The 17,267-nt window shown below is 36.4% G+C and overlaps 1 protein-coding gene and 1 pseudogene across 7 annotated transcripts in view; one reads left to right on the forward strand and one right to left on the reverse strand.

The window, feature by feature from the left end:
- Positions 1–6,729: 6,729 nt before the first annotated feature.
- EPS8 (EGFR pathway substrate 8, signaling adaptor) overlaps positions 6,730–17,267 on the reverse strand; it is a 155,783-nt gene continuing 145,245 nt past the window's right edge. For 3 of the 7 annotated variants that reach the window (XM_039876438.1, XM_039876439.1, XM_039876434.1), the window contains 3 exons: positions 10,717–10,897; positions 9,698–9,827; positions 6,730–8,024 (listed from right to left, as the gene is read on the reverse strand). In XM_039876438.1, coding sequence (XP_039732372.1) covers positions 7,911–8,024; positions 9,698–9,827; positions 10,717–10,897 — 425 coding nt within the window. In that variant the 3' untranslated portion in view covers positions 6,730–7,910. The remainder of the gene's footprint in view (positions 8,025–9,697; positions 9,828–10,716; positions 10,898–17,267) is intronic. The other 4 variants (XM_039876440.1, XM_039876435.1, XM_039876437.1 and 1 more) reach the window with 2 other exon arrangements.
- Positions 15,844–15,962, forward strand: LOC120613777 (uncharacterized; annotated as a pseudogene).

A 17,267-nucleotide genomic window follows, 5' to 3' on the forward strand; every position in this document is an offset into this window, starting at 1 on the left:
AGATGATGTCCAAAGGCAATTTTCCTATCGAAACAAAGTGGTGCTTTGAGAGGGGCAGTCAGCCATCTGAAATTTCCCAAATATGTAAATGACTGTTGAGATGGGGAACTGTATTTCCTGATCTAATGTTGTCATGGAATAATCATCTCTCAATCTTCATGTTCACCTGCGGGGCCTTCCTTCATGGAGGAGGCAATCTATGGGAACTGGGCCAGTGATTTCCAAATGAGGTTCTAAGCCTCCTCTCTGCAGCTTCGATGAGAGAAACTCTGATTTTACCTATTTTATACAGTGGTACACTATATAAAATTTTATGATTAAAAAAATACTTTTCTGCTTATAATTTTTTTTTATACACTGACCTATATATCTGAGAGAAAAGAAAATTTGCAGGATATATAGATGTTCAAGAGTTGAGTCCAAATTATCATTCCCCTTACTCTGTGACTTTGTACAAGCTACTTAACATATCCAAGTTTCAATTTTTTCATTGGTAAAGTGAGGATATCTGTGAAAGTTCTAAGCACATATGAGTTCAGTTCTTATTTCCCTTTCCTTAAAAATAGATGGGAGGGCAGAAGGCCTCCTATATCACACCAGCTCAGAATAAAAAACACAGGATAAGCTGTGGAAGACCTATAGATACTAATTTCTCACCAGTTGTGTGTGTATATGTGAGTATTCCATTATTTCATTACCTGAGACTGTGTTTTTATTGGAGGAAATAACAGGAATGACTAAAGTTGGAGAAATTATGTTTGACTCCATAGCTAGGTTTGAAGGACAAGAATGATTGCTTTGGGGCTACCTGAGGCAGCACTGAAAAGAAGCAAAGTTGGGCCAAGTGGCTGGGACTATAGTCAGGAAGGAAAGAGCCCTAGACCAGGACCATCTGGGCCTGGCAGGAGCCCTGGTTCACTGCCCATCTCATCCCAGTACTAAGCTAAAGGTGATATGCCTGAGGTTCTTCAGGAAGCATCTCAGCTCTTAACATTTCCTAATTGATACAGAAATCCAGATTCAGGACCTCAGTTCCCTCAGAGCACCTGATCGCCATTTCTTACCTTAATTTAGTTTAGAATCTAACAGTGTAGTTCTTAGTAATTCCTTTTATATTTTCAGAATTTTATCAGCTTTTCACTTTAGAACCCTTCTTTCACATATATGATACGATAGGTCTCAACATTTGGGTACTAGAAGGTATTTTTTTCTTGGTAACTGTGACCCCCTCCACCAAAATAAAAAACTAAGCTCAGGAAACTGGCTTCTTCAGCTTCTTTCCTGTTCTCAACTCTGAAGATGGAACGAAACAAAGAGTCTAAGAAGGAGGCTGTGAGTGATGTGGAAGGAAGTCTTGGGGAGAGGTCTACAGAAAAGAGGGGAATGAGGAATCAAGATGGTGGAAAGAGAATGGGTAGGAAAAAAAGATGTGAGAATAGAATGAAATTCCTGCCTGGGACCCAGAACTGTTAAGGGCATGCCCTTTGGGGAAAACAAAATGTCACAAGTATAAAATCACAGCCTCTGGGATAATCAGCACTTCAGGTTTGGGGGTACGATTTTGCCTTAGGAGATCAAGAAGACTAGCTCCAAGGAAAAATAAGGTAAGTTGCACAGTTCTTTAGATTATATTTTTCCTGATGGCAGAGGATATAGCTAGGATTCTATTTTAATATCCAATTTTTAAAGTAGACATTTACTAAATATTTATTGAATAAACATTGTTTTCTCCTACTCAGATACAATCAGTCTATATAACCCCCTTTATTGAGTCTGTACAACTTTCTAATTTTATTCGTAATGCAACATTGAGAAGAAAGTACGAAGATCCAATTTCGGTGCGATCTCTGCCCAACCCCCAATGCAGCCTCTATAAATTTTAGAAAACAAGTGAATCTCAAATTTTCTTATAAATTTTCTTAGAGAAAAGTATGAATGGAAGAATTTTAAGTAATTAGAGTATCTCTTACATTAGCTTCCCATGACCCAATGCCTGGTACGATGGGGCGGGAAAGAAAGAAAATTCACTGCTTGCCTTTTATAAGCAATATAAGACTATAAGCCTTGGGATACAGAAACTCACCAGCTCTTTGCTTGGAGGCAATTTCCTAACTGCAGTGCAGCAACTGGATCCAAGCAGAGCAAGCTAGTCCTGCTGAACTGAGAAGGAAAAGGTCAGAGTTGAGGGCACTGGAAGTGGCTAGAATTTCTAAAGACGGGCACCAAGGTGAAGGCATTTGTGCAGAGAGTGGCCACAGAAATCTGTAAGTGAATCCACCCAGTTCACTTAGGGCAATATTACCCAATGCTTACCAGAGAGTGGCTGCTACAAGGTTGAGAGCAGAATAGAGCTACTAGAAGTAGTTGTACTGGGGAACATTAGAGATCCACCCCAGCAAAAGTGAAGAGACCCGTTTAACACCTTTTAACGCCTTAGCTATCCAGCTGAGATACAAAATATTCTGGGAGTTTATCCAAAAAATGGTATCCCTTAGAAGAAAAAACTACTTTTGACAGGTATAGACAAAGCCTAAATATCAAGCCTGACCAGATATGCAGAAGAGAGAGTTTGTAGACTGAGCCCCAGCACGATAGAAGACCTTGTAAAACACATTGAACTTACCATGCTCCATCTTAACAAAGCATAAAACCAAAGATATACAAGTTCAAAGTGATCGGCTAGTACAGAATTACTTGTTATAACAAGAATATTTTTTTTCAAAGATAATATATTCTAAAGTATCTAAAATATATCTATAATGTCAAGTATATAATAAAAAATAATTACACATGCAAAGAAGGAACTAGGAACCATAGTGGGGGGGAAAAAGGCAATCAATAAAAACAGAACCTGAGGTGGTCCAAATACTGGATTTAGCAGATAAAGATTGCAAAGTAGCCTTTATGTGTTACAGAAATAAGTTGTCTAAAGAATTAAAGAGAAATGTTATTGTAATGAGTGAACAGATAGAAAGTTTCAGCAGAGAAATGGAATCCAAATAGAAAAACAACATGTAAATTTTAGAACTGATAAAATAACTGAAAAGAAAAATTCTCTGGATTAACTGAAGAGCATATTGGAAAACGGATCACAGAGAAAGAAAAAAAAAATGGTGAACCTAAATATACATTAACATAAAATTTCCAATCTGAAGAAAAGGAAAAAAAAATTTTCTTTAATTAAGAGAGATTCAGGAATCTTTGGGATATCATGTGGTCTAATATACATGTAATAGCAGACTGAGGAGAGGAAAAAAGAAAGAAGCAGAAAAAAATATTGGAAGAAGTAAGGAATTCCGATAATGGCAAAACACTGACTTATAAATCCAGAACCTCATTGATTCTCATATGGAATAAATACCAAGAAAACTACATCTATCAAATGTATAATCAAGTTGCTGAAATGAAAGATATAGAAGAGAATCCTGAAAGCAGCCAGCAGGAAAAACATGAATGATGACTTATCATCAGGAACAACAGAAGCTGGAATGACACTTAAAGTTCTTGAATAAAAAGGGGCAACTTAGATTTTTATATTAGGTGAAAAATATACTTTAAAAAGCAAGGTGACGCCAAGTTTGAGCTCAGATGGAGTCAGGAGGACTGGAATTATCCTCTAGTTTGAAACAATTTAAAAAAACAAAACAAAACATATGAAAGAACAGTTTTCAAGATGGTGGACACTGCGCAATTAATAACAGTGATCATTGAAAGGTGAAAATTAAATGAGAAAAACCCTATAATTTCTACAGCTTTCTGTCTAGAGATTGTTCCCAAGCGATAGTGCAGGCAGGGAGAACCCCTGTGGAATTCTGCAGACTCTCTGAGTTGAGGAGACAAAGCTCAGAGTGTGGAAAAGGGAAGGAAGCTAAAGTTCACAGCACAGAGTAATACAGAGTAATAGAGAGGAGAAAGCTACATGAAGAGAGAGCTGCATAGAGTCGTCATAGAGTCTTATGCTAAGTATGGATCAGTGCATGTGTATAAGAAAAATGCCCAAGGTTAAGGAAAGAACCACCTGAAAGGAGAAGAGGAACGATTCTCAGAGCTCACACAGGACCAGTAATAGTTTTTATCGCCACTTGCAAGAGTGGTCAACATCATAATTCATGGAACAACAGCTTGGGTATTCATTCAGAAGGGTTTTGACTCAACAGTGGGATAAAATGAGCTCTAATGTAAATGCTGCTTTGGTGCCACCTAACAAAGTTTAAAGACAAAAACAGAAAGGACCAAACTCTTTCCAAGTAACTTACAGCAGTCTAAAACAAAGCACAATGATACTTCTAGGAATACAAAAGTATCCGGCATCTAATAAGAGAAAATTCACAATGTCTGGCATCCAATTAAAAATTACCAGACATACAAAGAAGCAACAAAATAAGACCCATAAAAAAAGAAAAAATCAATCATAACTGACTTAGAATCTATGAAGATGATTAATAAATAAAACATTAAGAGATATTTTAAGTGTATTCCATATGATAGGCAAAGCCGAAGAAATACTGAGACATGAAAGATATTTTGAAAAATCGAGTGAAACTTTTCAAGATGAAAACTCTAGAGTCTGAGATGAAAAATACAACAGAAGGGATTAAAACAGATTAGAAACTGTGGGAGGAAAGATTAGTGAACTTGAAGGCAGAAACTATCCAAAATGAAATATGGAGAAAAAGACTGAATAAAAAATCAAGAGTATCAATGAGCTTAGGAAAACTTCAAATGACCTAAAACAAGAAATTGAAGTCTTCCAAGGCCAGAAGGTAGGAGGGACAGGAAAAAAAAAAAAAAAAGAAGAAGTAATAATTGCAAAAATTTTACTAAATTTAAAAAAAGCTATGATCCCAGTTTCAAGAAGCTCAACAAACACTAAGAACAAGAAAAAAAAGAAAACCACACAAATGGCATGCCATAATCAAATAGCTTAACGCCAGTGAATAGATTCCCACTATGGGAATTGATTCCAGTAGAAGTAGATGATTCTAGTTTCTAGTTTTTTTCCTTTATATTTTCAGAACCAATATCATTGCGCTCCCTCAGAGATACCAGCTGTCCAGAATCCTTACTTCAGGGGTCTCTGTTCCAGCTCTACAGGGTATCTCCTTTGTGTTCCTCACACATTAGCACCAACACCAGACAGTGCCTCCTCCAAAGGGTCTGTGTCCAAGCTTCCTAGGCCCCTTCCTTCAGGCTTCCAAACACTGATAAAACCCAACCCTTCCTTTTGCTCCCCTAGCACGAGGGGTGGGAGCTGCTTCCTATTATTATTACCTCTGTGATGTCTCAGTGTTCTCTTTTTGCCTGTTTACCAGTTATTTACGTTAAATGCTGTTTAAATAACAGAGAGAGGTGATTGCTTCTTGTGAGGTAAAAGCGTACTTTTAAAACAATTATCATATGAAATTTCAAATATGTATAGAAGAGTAGGTATACAGGCTAAGTAGCTAGAGTTGAAATGGGTTGGTTATTGAGCTTTTCTCTGTTTCAAATCCATCCCTTTATTCTCATCTTTGTGATGTGGGGCTTTGCCCAGTGTGTGCCCGCAGAGTTGGCCCAAAGTGTGTGACAGAAAGATAAGAAGCTAGAGGGAGAGAAGGGACTTGTTTCCTCCGTTTTAGTTCCTGTTCCTATCAACATCACCCAAACAATAGTTCTTCACTCTATAAGTAGCAACTGATTCCCAGTAGGTTCCAGTTGCCAGTTTGTTTGGTTTTCCTCAGGCTCCCTGAAGCAGCATAATTGTGCCCTCTCAGAAATTTAAGTACCAGCTGGCTGGCATGCTCTCCCAAGAGGTCTGAGTCTCAGAGCCATGGATCTGCTGAACTACTCTCTCAGCTGAATTCTTTTCTAAATTCCTGAGGCAACAGCACCAGTTAGGCTGTTCCCTTTTAGAAGCTTATTCACTAGCTGTGGGGTCTTTCCTCCAAACTTCTCAGGTACCAGTGACCAAGTTCCTCAGATGTCAGGATCCATACTCTGTAGTGCCTCTTCCTCAAGATTCTGAATTCCACTAATCTCAACTCTTTTCTTTGTTCCCACAGCCCTGAGGGAGATAAGTGCTTCCTGCAATTACTATCCCTGTGATATTTTCCTTTGGAATTTTATAGCATAAAGATATACTTATAAATTATACTAATTTTTAAAATATCAGATATGCTACATGACATTCAGGTTATTTTAACCTCTTATTTTATTTTGTCTTATGCCCACATTTTTAGGGATTTTTTTAATAAAGGCTAAGTTATAAATGTGTATCAATGCTTAAGAAATGGAAAAGATTTATAATAATTCTTTATCATTCTCATTTTGCTTCACTTTGTCCACGGGGCAATGTTATACAGAGATTGAGACATGGAAGATGCGAGACTCTCATATTCCTCACGATTTCAGGAAAATTTCCTCATCTATAAAATATCATTACAGAGTTACTGCAGATATCTAATAAAGCATTTCTGTGGAAGCACTTAGTAATCATAAGTGCTGTGTAAATTTGTTTTTACTACTATGACTGACTGTAACTAGATAATAAGAGGAAAAGATGATGAAATAAGAAAGATGGAAATAAGAGAAATGACTGAAGAAAGTATTCTAGAGTGACTTCTACACACTCAAAAATACAATGGAAATCAGTTAAAAAAAAAAAAGAGTGGGAATCTTTTTCCCATTCCACTCAACCTCGATTCCCAGGCTAAATACCAAAGATCCCTTTTGCCAATGAGTCAGAAGCCATTTATTAACATACAGCAAATACTGTTTATTGCAGACTTTCCAGCTGACTCATGTGAAAAAAGGCACTATGAAAATTAATGAATCTAGATAATCTCTCTAAATGGATTTATGTTAAAATATACAACATTCTTACATAACATCTGTTTTATATATGTGAAATAATATAACATTTAATGACAAAAACTGTGTTTCCAAAAATAACATTTGTTGAAGGTTAAGTATCTTTCTTTTCTATCTCTAGAATCTTTCACAGGATTAACATATGTGTAAATTACATGTTTCTTATTACCAGAAAAACTTGATACAGATAAAACACATAAAATGGCCCCAATTTCCTTTTAACTACTCATATCAATATTCAGAACTGAGACCTTCATTAAGCAAAATACTGTAACTCACACCACTGTAGGCTAGCTACTTCCTGTGACAGACTGAATATATATGACCTCTTTTCCACTTGTGCTTTCTCATATATAAGAACACAGAATAGATAATAAGCAGAATATAAACTAAATCAAAATACAAGCTATACAAGGAATTGTAATCAACAGAGCCATGACAAATAAAATGCCTGGGAATGCTCTATAGGTTTATATTTGCATGTCCAAGGCCTTGTTGTAGTTTACAGCTCATTAAATGTCTTGATTTTTTTTTAAAAAAAACTGTTGGCATTAAGAACTTTAAATAATTCGAAATATTCTATCATTGAGCATGTCAAATAAGACATTTAAGTAAGCAGAGGCTAACCTAAAGTAATCTACACCCTGCTTGGCAGACATCGTAGTCACAGACAAAACTGAAATTGTTTAGGTTTTGAATCATGGGCAATATCTTTGTTTTGTTGCAATAAATAAATTCATCACTGTCAAAAAAAAAAAATGCCTGCTTATACATTGAAATTATAATGACATAATCCAGTAAAGGAAACTTCACCTTGGTAAAGTAAACAAAATATTTCCCAAGGTCAAAAAATTCTATTTAAAAATTCTCAGTTTTAGTAAAAATAAAGGGCCCAGGAGCAAGTCCTCTGCTTACTTACGTTTGCATTGTTATTGTATGGCGATAAATTAAGTATACCAAGAGATAAGAATCTGACATTCCCTTCATGGCTTCTTAAAACAAAGCACGTTAGAATAATGCCAAAAGTTTAAATGGAGTTTAAAAACAAACATATAAAGAAATTAGTGACTGCTTCCCTCATCAAAAGATTCCACTCCTGAATCACTGGCAGCAGCACTGATTTTTTCCTGTCGTCTTCGCATAATTTCTTGTAACTCGGAGCTGCCACTGATATCCTGAAAAATAAACATGGTTCAGACAAGATGGTTACAGTTTTGTGCAGGCTGCAGGTCACTTAATCAAATGGCTCAGGGTAAACGTCCTTCGCGGTTTTCTTCTAATACCTCTTGGGGAAAAACCAAAGGCTGTCCTTCATATGAGTGATGCTACTGGACTTCACTAACATATCACGTTAATAATTTTTTTATTTATAAAAGTGTCTTAGGGCAATTCAATCAACTTCACTTGAATATTATGAAGATAAATCAATAATGCATGTGGACTGCTCTAGATTCCCTGGGAGCAAGAAAGTATGCACATGATAAGCATAATAAGATGGGAAATTATCAAAGAACCCTCTTTAGTTCAAGCAAGATACTCATCTCCCTTTAGAGGATTCTCAACTCTCAACCAGACTCAAAGACTGGGCTCAGAATACACTAAGTTTCCCTCCATACTGTCCTGACCCTGTGACATCGCATCAGCTTCTCTCCTTTCCAAGCCTTCCTACAATCGTTGTGCACCCCCCTCAGCTTGCTCTTGTCAATGGAAGTTTCTGGCAACACAGGTGAGTAATCTAAAACTAGATGAACTAGATGCAAGAGAAGGGTGTGGTGGCTGAGGAAGATGAAGAACCTCAGGTACTAGTTGGTTTCTGCCTTAATCCACAGCCTGAGGAACAGGAGCAAGAGACCAGTAGGAAGTAGGCAGTGAGGGCAAATAACAGAGATAGGGAGTCTGGACTGAAGAAGTTCAGCAATGTTAGAACGGACCTGAACTTTCTACCATACCCTTAAAAAGTAATTTATACACCCTCAATAAAATTAGAATGTATTACAATGGTAACAAAACTGTCTCGGAAAAGATATAATCCTTATTCATATTCAATATGCAGAAAGCCTAACAAAACCCCCAAGATAAATGTCGTAGGGAAAATTTCCAAGGGAAATAAACTTGCTCCTGACTAAGAATAGTTATGGGGTTGTATGCATGAAGCTATTTCACCCTGGGCTATTTAACTATTGAATTTATATAATATACCTGCCAGAGATAATTATGTATCAATTTCACACCAAAGCCTATATCCTTTCATTTGAGTCCAAGTATAATTTTCATGAAAGCTATTAAGAGCTGTGAGATGTAACAGTTGGAAACTACTAACTTTACAAAGCCCATTTTAAGTAGAGTGGGATATTGGAAGCTTAAGTATATCCAATCTAGAAAACATTTACTCTCCTACTTCCATACAGATAGCTACAATTAAATAATTACTCTTCAGGGCTCCCTATTTTCATGATCCCTACTTAATATTTTCCCTCTGATTACTTAGATGTATAACCAGGCCTAAGATATATGGCTAGGGTTTTAATACCCTATAACCTCTAACCTACTAGAATCTCCAAATTAAATATTAAAGACAGGCAAAAGAGTTCTGACCTCTTAAGGCATTTACTCAGAAGTAAATGTTTACCACTGTATCATTATTAAAATTCCTACAGAAGTAGCTAACGCATACAAAATGCAAATATTAGGCTTTTCATTAAATGTCCAAAAGTATATGATGAAGCTCCATGTTACATGAGCGTTTATAACAAATTAATCTCCCTGCAAATGGTCATTTCAGAGCTTTCAATTTGCAGTCCACACTCTTTACAAATGCAGAATAACGCCTCAGGCTGACAAGTCATACCTCTAATGCAGCTTTTTGTACGGTGATTTGGTTAAAGACTCTTGCCCCTTCAGGGCAGACAGTCTTCAGTTCATCTTTATTCAGAGAGAAAAGTTGTGCACCATTTAATACTCCAAGACTATTGACAGTCCTGAAAAAACAAAAGCAGGAAAAAGAAATAAAAATATTGTCCAGAAGAAAGAAAAATTCCTGGTCCTGCTATAACCTCTCCTTTCTAAGTGTTCCTTACACTGGAACTCATAAATGGAACTACAGTGCCTAGACAGAACAATGGCAAGGGACGCTGATTGTGAAATACGAAAAGGAGCCAATTGGATTTAGTATCATTATTGTTTAGTCCCAAGTCTTGAAATTTGGTGTTTTGCAAGAGGAACAGATAACTTTCTAGTAACCAGTTAATTAACTAGTGTACCTCATTTTTGATTCATGCTAAGTGAGTTTATAACATTCAAGTTCTCCTGAATATGTATTATTCAAACAGTTCACTGTATCAAATACATGTAAACTATTAACAAACTCTAAGATTATAGATAAATAGAAACTTTACCATGGGTTTATTAAAGGAAAAACCCTATTAGATTATAATGTATGACAGGTCGTGTTATCTGTTTTTTATTTGCCTGGAATCTATATCCTGCAGCACAAGGAAAGATTCTGCTATATGTTGCTATATGTCCTATAAGGTCTGGAGAGTCTAGCTAAGACCATAGTCCTACCCTGTATAACCTAAGGAGGGAGAAAAAAAGCTACCAGCCTCAAAGCTGCTGACAGTTTGCTAAAGCGATCAATGATGAACAGACATCACTATCAAGAAAATGGAGTGCCATTACATGATAGTTATTTCAGCTTCTTTCAATTCTTTTTTAGCCATAAAGAGCTAAAGTCATTTCCTGAGCATGAAATTAATGTAGTTTAGGCTCTCACATTTTTAAAGGGTCATTTGTGACATCTTAGTGACCAGATTGAAAACAATGCATGTTTAGCGCAGAAAACTGGAAAGGATTCCCAGAGAGGCTTACATCGGATTGAACCCTTTTGACTGTAACCACGTCTTCACATCCTCTGGAGTGGAGTCATAAGTGATATTGACAACTGGCACATTCTGCCGTGGCACGTGGAACTTCTTCTGGGCTGCGCTCCGACCAATGGTCAACCTGTGGATGAGTTCATCCTGCACTTCTTCCATCTGAGATTTCCTTCCTAGAGACCAACAAGGAGTAGGTTATTGTTAAAAACTCCTAATATACATCTCTCTCTAAAACCCAATGCCAAAAATCCTTTGACCCCATAGGACTTATAGTGTTCCTACCATCTTTCCTCACTTTCGTCCTCACTCGGTATAAATTCCATGATCAATTATTAAAATCACTCCCTAGCTCTTTTCTTCTCTCTTCATTGTACTCGTTTGGCAAATCCCCACTCCTTGTTAAATCTAACTTTCTGCTTATTCTGTGCCTGCACCTGCACACTGAGGATAACACAACAATGCTGAATAATCTCATGTTAAATTCATGAATATAAACTTCGACTGGGCCATTAAAGCTCCCTGACAATCATACTGCATTTCCTTAGGCTAGTAGTTTCAACTGGGGAAAATTTTGACCCCAGGGGACATCTAGTAATGGCTGGAGACACTTTTGGATGTCACCTTTGGGGTCGGGAGGGGGAAGGATACTGCTATTACGTAGTGGGCAGAGGTCTGGGATGCACAAAACACTCTGCAATGCATAGGCCATTCTCCTGAAACAGAATGATCCAGCCTCAAATATCAACAGAGCTCAGGTGGAGAATTCCTGTCCTAAACCTAGACTTTGTAACTGCCTCCTGTTAGATACGCATGTAGTATCTTCTTCCTGTGCAAACTTCTAGCACCTATGCCACTATCCTTACCCTGAGCTGATGATCTCGCTTTCCTAATTTCTTAAAAAAATAATAAAGAAGTTAGAAGAGAACCTCCATAAGTTCCTCTAGCGGTTCTCGACTACCAGCACTTTCTCCATACACACTACCTTCTTTCCTTCCTATTAAGTTATTAAGATGAACTGTTCTCATGCTCCTAAGGCCAACCCCTCTATGTGTGTGTGCATGAGACTCCATGGCCTCTATTTAAATATTTTGGCAGTAATTTCTCCCTTACTTATCCTATGTTTGAATTTTCCTCTTTTACTGAATCATTTCATCAGCATACAAACATGTTATTATTTTGTTATTATTACTCTTACCTTTAAATAAACCCTTTTTTGACCTCACATCTCTTCCCAGCTACAGCCCATTTCTCTGCTCCCCTTTCAGCAAAACTGAAAAGCCATCTCTACTAGCGGACTCCAATTCCTATTAAATTCATTGCAGTTAGGCTTTTGTCCTCCTCCCACCACTACATTTTGCTAAACTCTAATGGTCAGTTCCCAGTTCTTGTCTCATTTAACTTAATCAGCAATATTCAAAGGTGATTCCCTCCTTGAAACACTTCCTTCTAGTGGCCTTCAGGATACCATTCTCTCCTGATTTTCTTTCTGTCTCCCTGGCCTTTCCTTTTCAGAATCCTTTTGTGAAGATTCTCATCTCACTGGCTAAGTAACATTACAGTATTCCAGGGCACAATCCTTAGACTTCTCTGCCTGCAGTCACCCCATCAATGATCGCTGAGATTAGTCTCAAGGCTTTAAATGCCACTTAAAAACCAAAATAATTTCCCCAGTCCAGACTGTTGCTCAGAATTTTACATCCACATATGCCAACTGTCGACTTGATGTAGTCATTTAGATATCTATTAGATACCTCAAATATAACATGTCCAAATATATACTGCTTATCTTCTTCCTAAAGGTTACTTTTACGCAAGACTTCCCAACTTCGTTAATGATAATCCTTTTTCCAGTTCTTTTGGCAAAACACCATGGAGCTATGCTGAGTCCCCTTTGTCTTTAATTACATCCAATCCATCAGCAAATCCTGTTACTCTTACCATCAAAATACACCAAAAATCTTCCCATTCCACTCCATTTTTATTGTTACCAGCTCGGTCTAAGCCACCAGCCTACTTACAGGGCTACCTGCTTCTACTCTCCATCACCCCCACCCTTTCTTCTTCATTCTTTTCTTCCTCTTCATTTTTTTTCACACAACAGCTAAAACGATCCTTTTAAAATGTAAGTCAGATATTGCAACTCTTGTGCTCCAAACCTTCCCACATGATCCAAATTACTTCTAGGAACAGGCCTTATGTGGCCTCCCTCTCTCTGAGGCAACTCCACTGCTCTCCTCCCGGGTCCCTCTACTCTAGCTCACAATGGCTTCCTTGGTACTCTTCAAATTTAAGAGCCTTTGCCTGGCATGCTTTGCTCCTACATATCCACATGGTCACTCTTCCCATCCTTAGATATCCGCTATTTAAAATTGCAACCCCCTCCCCAGTAGCACTTCCTACGTACAGGCTTTATTTTCTTCCATTCTGCTTAGCATCTTCTAATATTTGTTATCAACTCTGTTATTTACCTATCTATTTCCTTTTATTAAATTATATGCCTTAGGGAAAAAGGCAGTTTTGCCTGTTTTGTTTGCTTTACCTGAAACACCTGGAACAGTGTAGGGATTCAATAAACAATCACTGAATAAATGAATGAAGGAGGCGTTCTGCTGACTTTTTCACTGAGAGACTTTGAAAAGCATCACGTACAAACTCCAAAAATCACATTGTTAATGAATAGCAGAATTTAGCCAGAATTGGTTTTTTTTGACTTTGAGCTTATGGCTGTTTTATGGCCAAGATCATTGAAACCTCTTTAACTTACCTAATATCCCTCTCCCTTAAATATTTTATGCTTATGGAAATGATGTATAAAATACGCACTCAAACACACGCACATACACATACACACAAATATACATTATTTCTGTATCACTTTCAAGGATTAAGTACAAAAAACTGATTAATAGTAATCTACTTATCAATTTGGCAAATGGCAATGACCTGGTCACTAAGGGAGCTTTTTGTGACTATTGTTCTATAATTTTTTTTTTTTTCAGGGAAAGTTTTAGAAAGTGTTTGATATCCCTGGGAAATAAATGAAAGTGTGAAATAATGGTGTAGTGTTCTTTCGGTCTACTTTTTTTAATGCTTCAGCTATTCAGGAAACCTTTGAAGAAAAAGTCAAAAGAAAGATCAATAAGAGAAAGGAAGGGAAGAAGAATGAGGAGGCTAGCAGAGTGAGAGAGCATGTTATTGATTGTTACATGTAAGTAACATACCACATGCGTTTCATTGGTTAACTCTTTTAAATCACTACATCATACTGCCATACAGCACATGAGTACACCTCAAAGGAATAAAAAGGAAAAATTATCACCACACTAAAAGATTTATTTTATTATCTACCGACTCAGCCACTACACGCTCATCTGAAGTGCATGTCTTCCAGGGAGTACAAAAACCTCTCATAATGTGCTCCTGTCTTTTGGTTTCCATTTGCAATGTTCTAGTACACAACAACAAACCAGACTAACTTTATCCCTCTTTCTAAAATAACACTTCTGATTATAAAGGATTAAACTCAAATAATAAGGTCTAACATTTCAAAGGACATAGAAGAAATGCAAGATGACTGAAGCATTGATATCGTCAAAAGTGATAAGAGGAGAACTTTTTTGAACCCTGCAATAAATCAATCTGAATAGCTTAGATGACACATGGCTCCAAGCAGCTCGTTTGAATAGGCAACCACAGTTACACTTCAGCAAAAGGAGTCTGGCTCTTGCTACTTGTTACATTTTAAAAGCAGGCCTGTTGATTTTTTCTTTGTTCATGGCTATTTGGCAATATTTTTATGAGTATTCACTTTATAGCTCCTTCCATTTTATTTTTATAATAAATCTCGCTAGTAAATAGAGAATACATGTAGCAAATAGGCATATTTTGAGAGAAAGCTGGTTACCAATAAATAAATGTCTATCTGATTCTATAAGACTGTTGAGAAGCCTCAACATTTATTCAGAAAAAAATGTTGTCCAAAAGTGCTCTAGAAAAAGCTATTAAAAAATACTTGTTTTATAAAAAAGAAATATGTTTATTTAATGTCAAACTATACTTTTGAGGTACCTTCAAAAGGAACTTTATATAAGTAAATGTGAAGTTTTATTATTTTAAGGAAACAAGTACATGTGTTAATTGTAGAAGAGATGTTATATTTTATATACCAATGTCACCTTTTTACTTATGAAAAACAGACTTGAAAATGGTGAGTCACAATTATCAGGAGAGGTCTCTATCTTTAAAGTACTCTAACAATGCATCTTTCCCATTAGGTTATTCTTAGTTTCTTAGACTAGGACAAAGAACAAAATGTCCCAACCCACAGACTGCTCCCAGTGGGGACTGGGTGCTCTGAACTCTGATCCTAGGCCTGGAAAAAGAGTGCCACGTGTCAAAGATTACTGTGCTGACGTATCAAAAGAGGGAAATATTATAAACTTGTGGTAAGAACGAAGGGAGAACAGTCATTTGTAACAGGAAATTTTTCCTTAGGGAAATCAATAAAAAACATAGAACTTTCTCATCTCAAAACTATGTCTTTGGTATCACTGAAAAAATATAAATGTCTTTAAAAAAAATAAACAATTTAAAAAAAATTTAGTAGCATATTACATTTATATACACACATATCTTCATTCAAACACAGACACACATATAGTTATTTTTGCTGCACAGAAAGAGTTCATTGTTTTTCCAAAACCTCATTTTTCCATTAGTTTTGTGGTAGGGTCAAGATATAGAGAAGGAGGTGATTTTTAAATAGGCTACACTTCGGGAGAGATAGTAATGTATAAAAGGAGGCTTATGCTTCATGAATTTAACCAGATTTTCTAAAACAATAGTTTTAGTGTTTTCTTTTTTAATTTTTTAATTTATCAAGAATGGCTACAACTAAATAGATATGGCTATGATTTACTGAGATAAGAAAAACAGTAGGGTAAAATGGGAGTGAAGGATTCAATAATTTGGTTTTGAATTTGAACCTTAAGGATTAAATTTCAGCTACAACGTTAATAGTTCAATACATGTATCTAGATGTCAGATGAGATTTGATAGGAAGACATATTTGGGAGTCATTCCTTTTCCATCTATATAGATGGTTATTTAAAGGTATGGAGTCTATGGCCACGCCACCCTGAATGTGCCTGATCTCATCTGATCTCGGAAGCTTAGTAGGGTCAGGCCTGGTTAGTACTTGGATGGGAGACCACCTAGGAATATTGGGTGCTGTAGGCGTTAAAATAAAAGAAAAGAAAAATAAAAAATAAAGGCATGGAAATAGACTGTTCATCTACAGCAAAAGTATGTTTATGGAGAAAAGAATCCAGAAAAGAACTGAGCCCTAGGAACGGTCATACTGAGAGAATGAAAGATATCCTTTATACGCATAAGCACAAACACACCCTTTACACTCTTTTATCACATTGAGGAATTATCTTCCCAGCTCTAGTTTTCCAATAATTTTTTTATATCAAGTATAGGTAAAGCAAAGCAATTTCCTAATACTAAAAAACATAATTCGAAGATTAAACAAACCAGTCATATATCAGAAGGTAAAACAAAATACAAATTATCTTAGAATTACCTTTGGCTTTCAAATTACCCTGTTCCCAGTCCCAATGAGGATAATCCAAAGTGGGCCATGGGGTCTCTTTTTTTCATTTATTTAAATCTGGTTCTCATTGAAACCATTCATATGAAAAATGAAATTTAAATTTATGAAAAAATAAAGTTGACATCTAAATCACATGAAATTTGAATTTGGAGGGCAAATTTAAAACTGCTATTGTCAGGTTGTTTATATTAAGCTAGTGTGCTTGTATCTACAAATGTCAACGGTGCTCAGGTTGAAAAACCTGACTGATTTCGACCCATATGACATATTATGTCAGTGAGCAAATATCTACTGCTATCATCGGCAGCATCACCACTGACACTTTGGGCCAGGTAATCCTGTTGGGAGTCGAGGTTGGGTGTCCTATTCATTGCAGGACATTGCTAAACTTTCTTGGATTCTACCTATTAGATTCCAGTAGCATCCACCCAATAACTGCGATCAAAACATGTCTCCAGACAATATCAAATATCTCCAGGGGAAAGGAGTAAAATCATCCCTGGCTGAGAATGACTGATCTAAATGCTTTATATGCATTATCTCACTGAATCCTCACAATTATCATATGAAGTAGATATCATTATCCACTCCCCCTCCACTTTTCAGATACTGAAGTATAGAGAGGATTATTAAATTGTTCAAAATCACACAGCCAGTAAGTGATGTTTCACTATACGCACTCAAGTACGTCTGGTTCCAGAGTCTTCACCAATATATTGGACTATGTGTAGAAATATACATATTAGAGAACAGAAAGAACTTGTTTCTCAGAATTACTTGGAGGATGAGAAACTAAGTGAAAATCTTTGCAATCTATCAAGTATTATGCAAGTATAAAGGACTATTATTTATATTTAATTTACATTTTGAATATATTTAATACTAGTAAAATCAGTAATAAACAATATTTTAATTGGCAGTGCTTT

This window comes from Pteropus medius, unplaced genomic scaffold, assembly GCF_902729225.1.
Source record: "Pteropus medius unplaced genomic scaffold, Ma_sr-lr_union100, whole genome shotgun sequence".
Taxonomy (NCBI): domain Eukaryota; kingdom Metazoa; phylum Chordata; class Mammalia; order Chiroptera; family Pteropodidae; genus Pteropus; species Pteropus medius.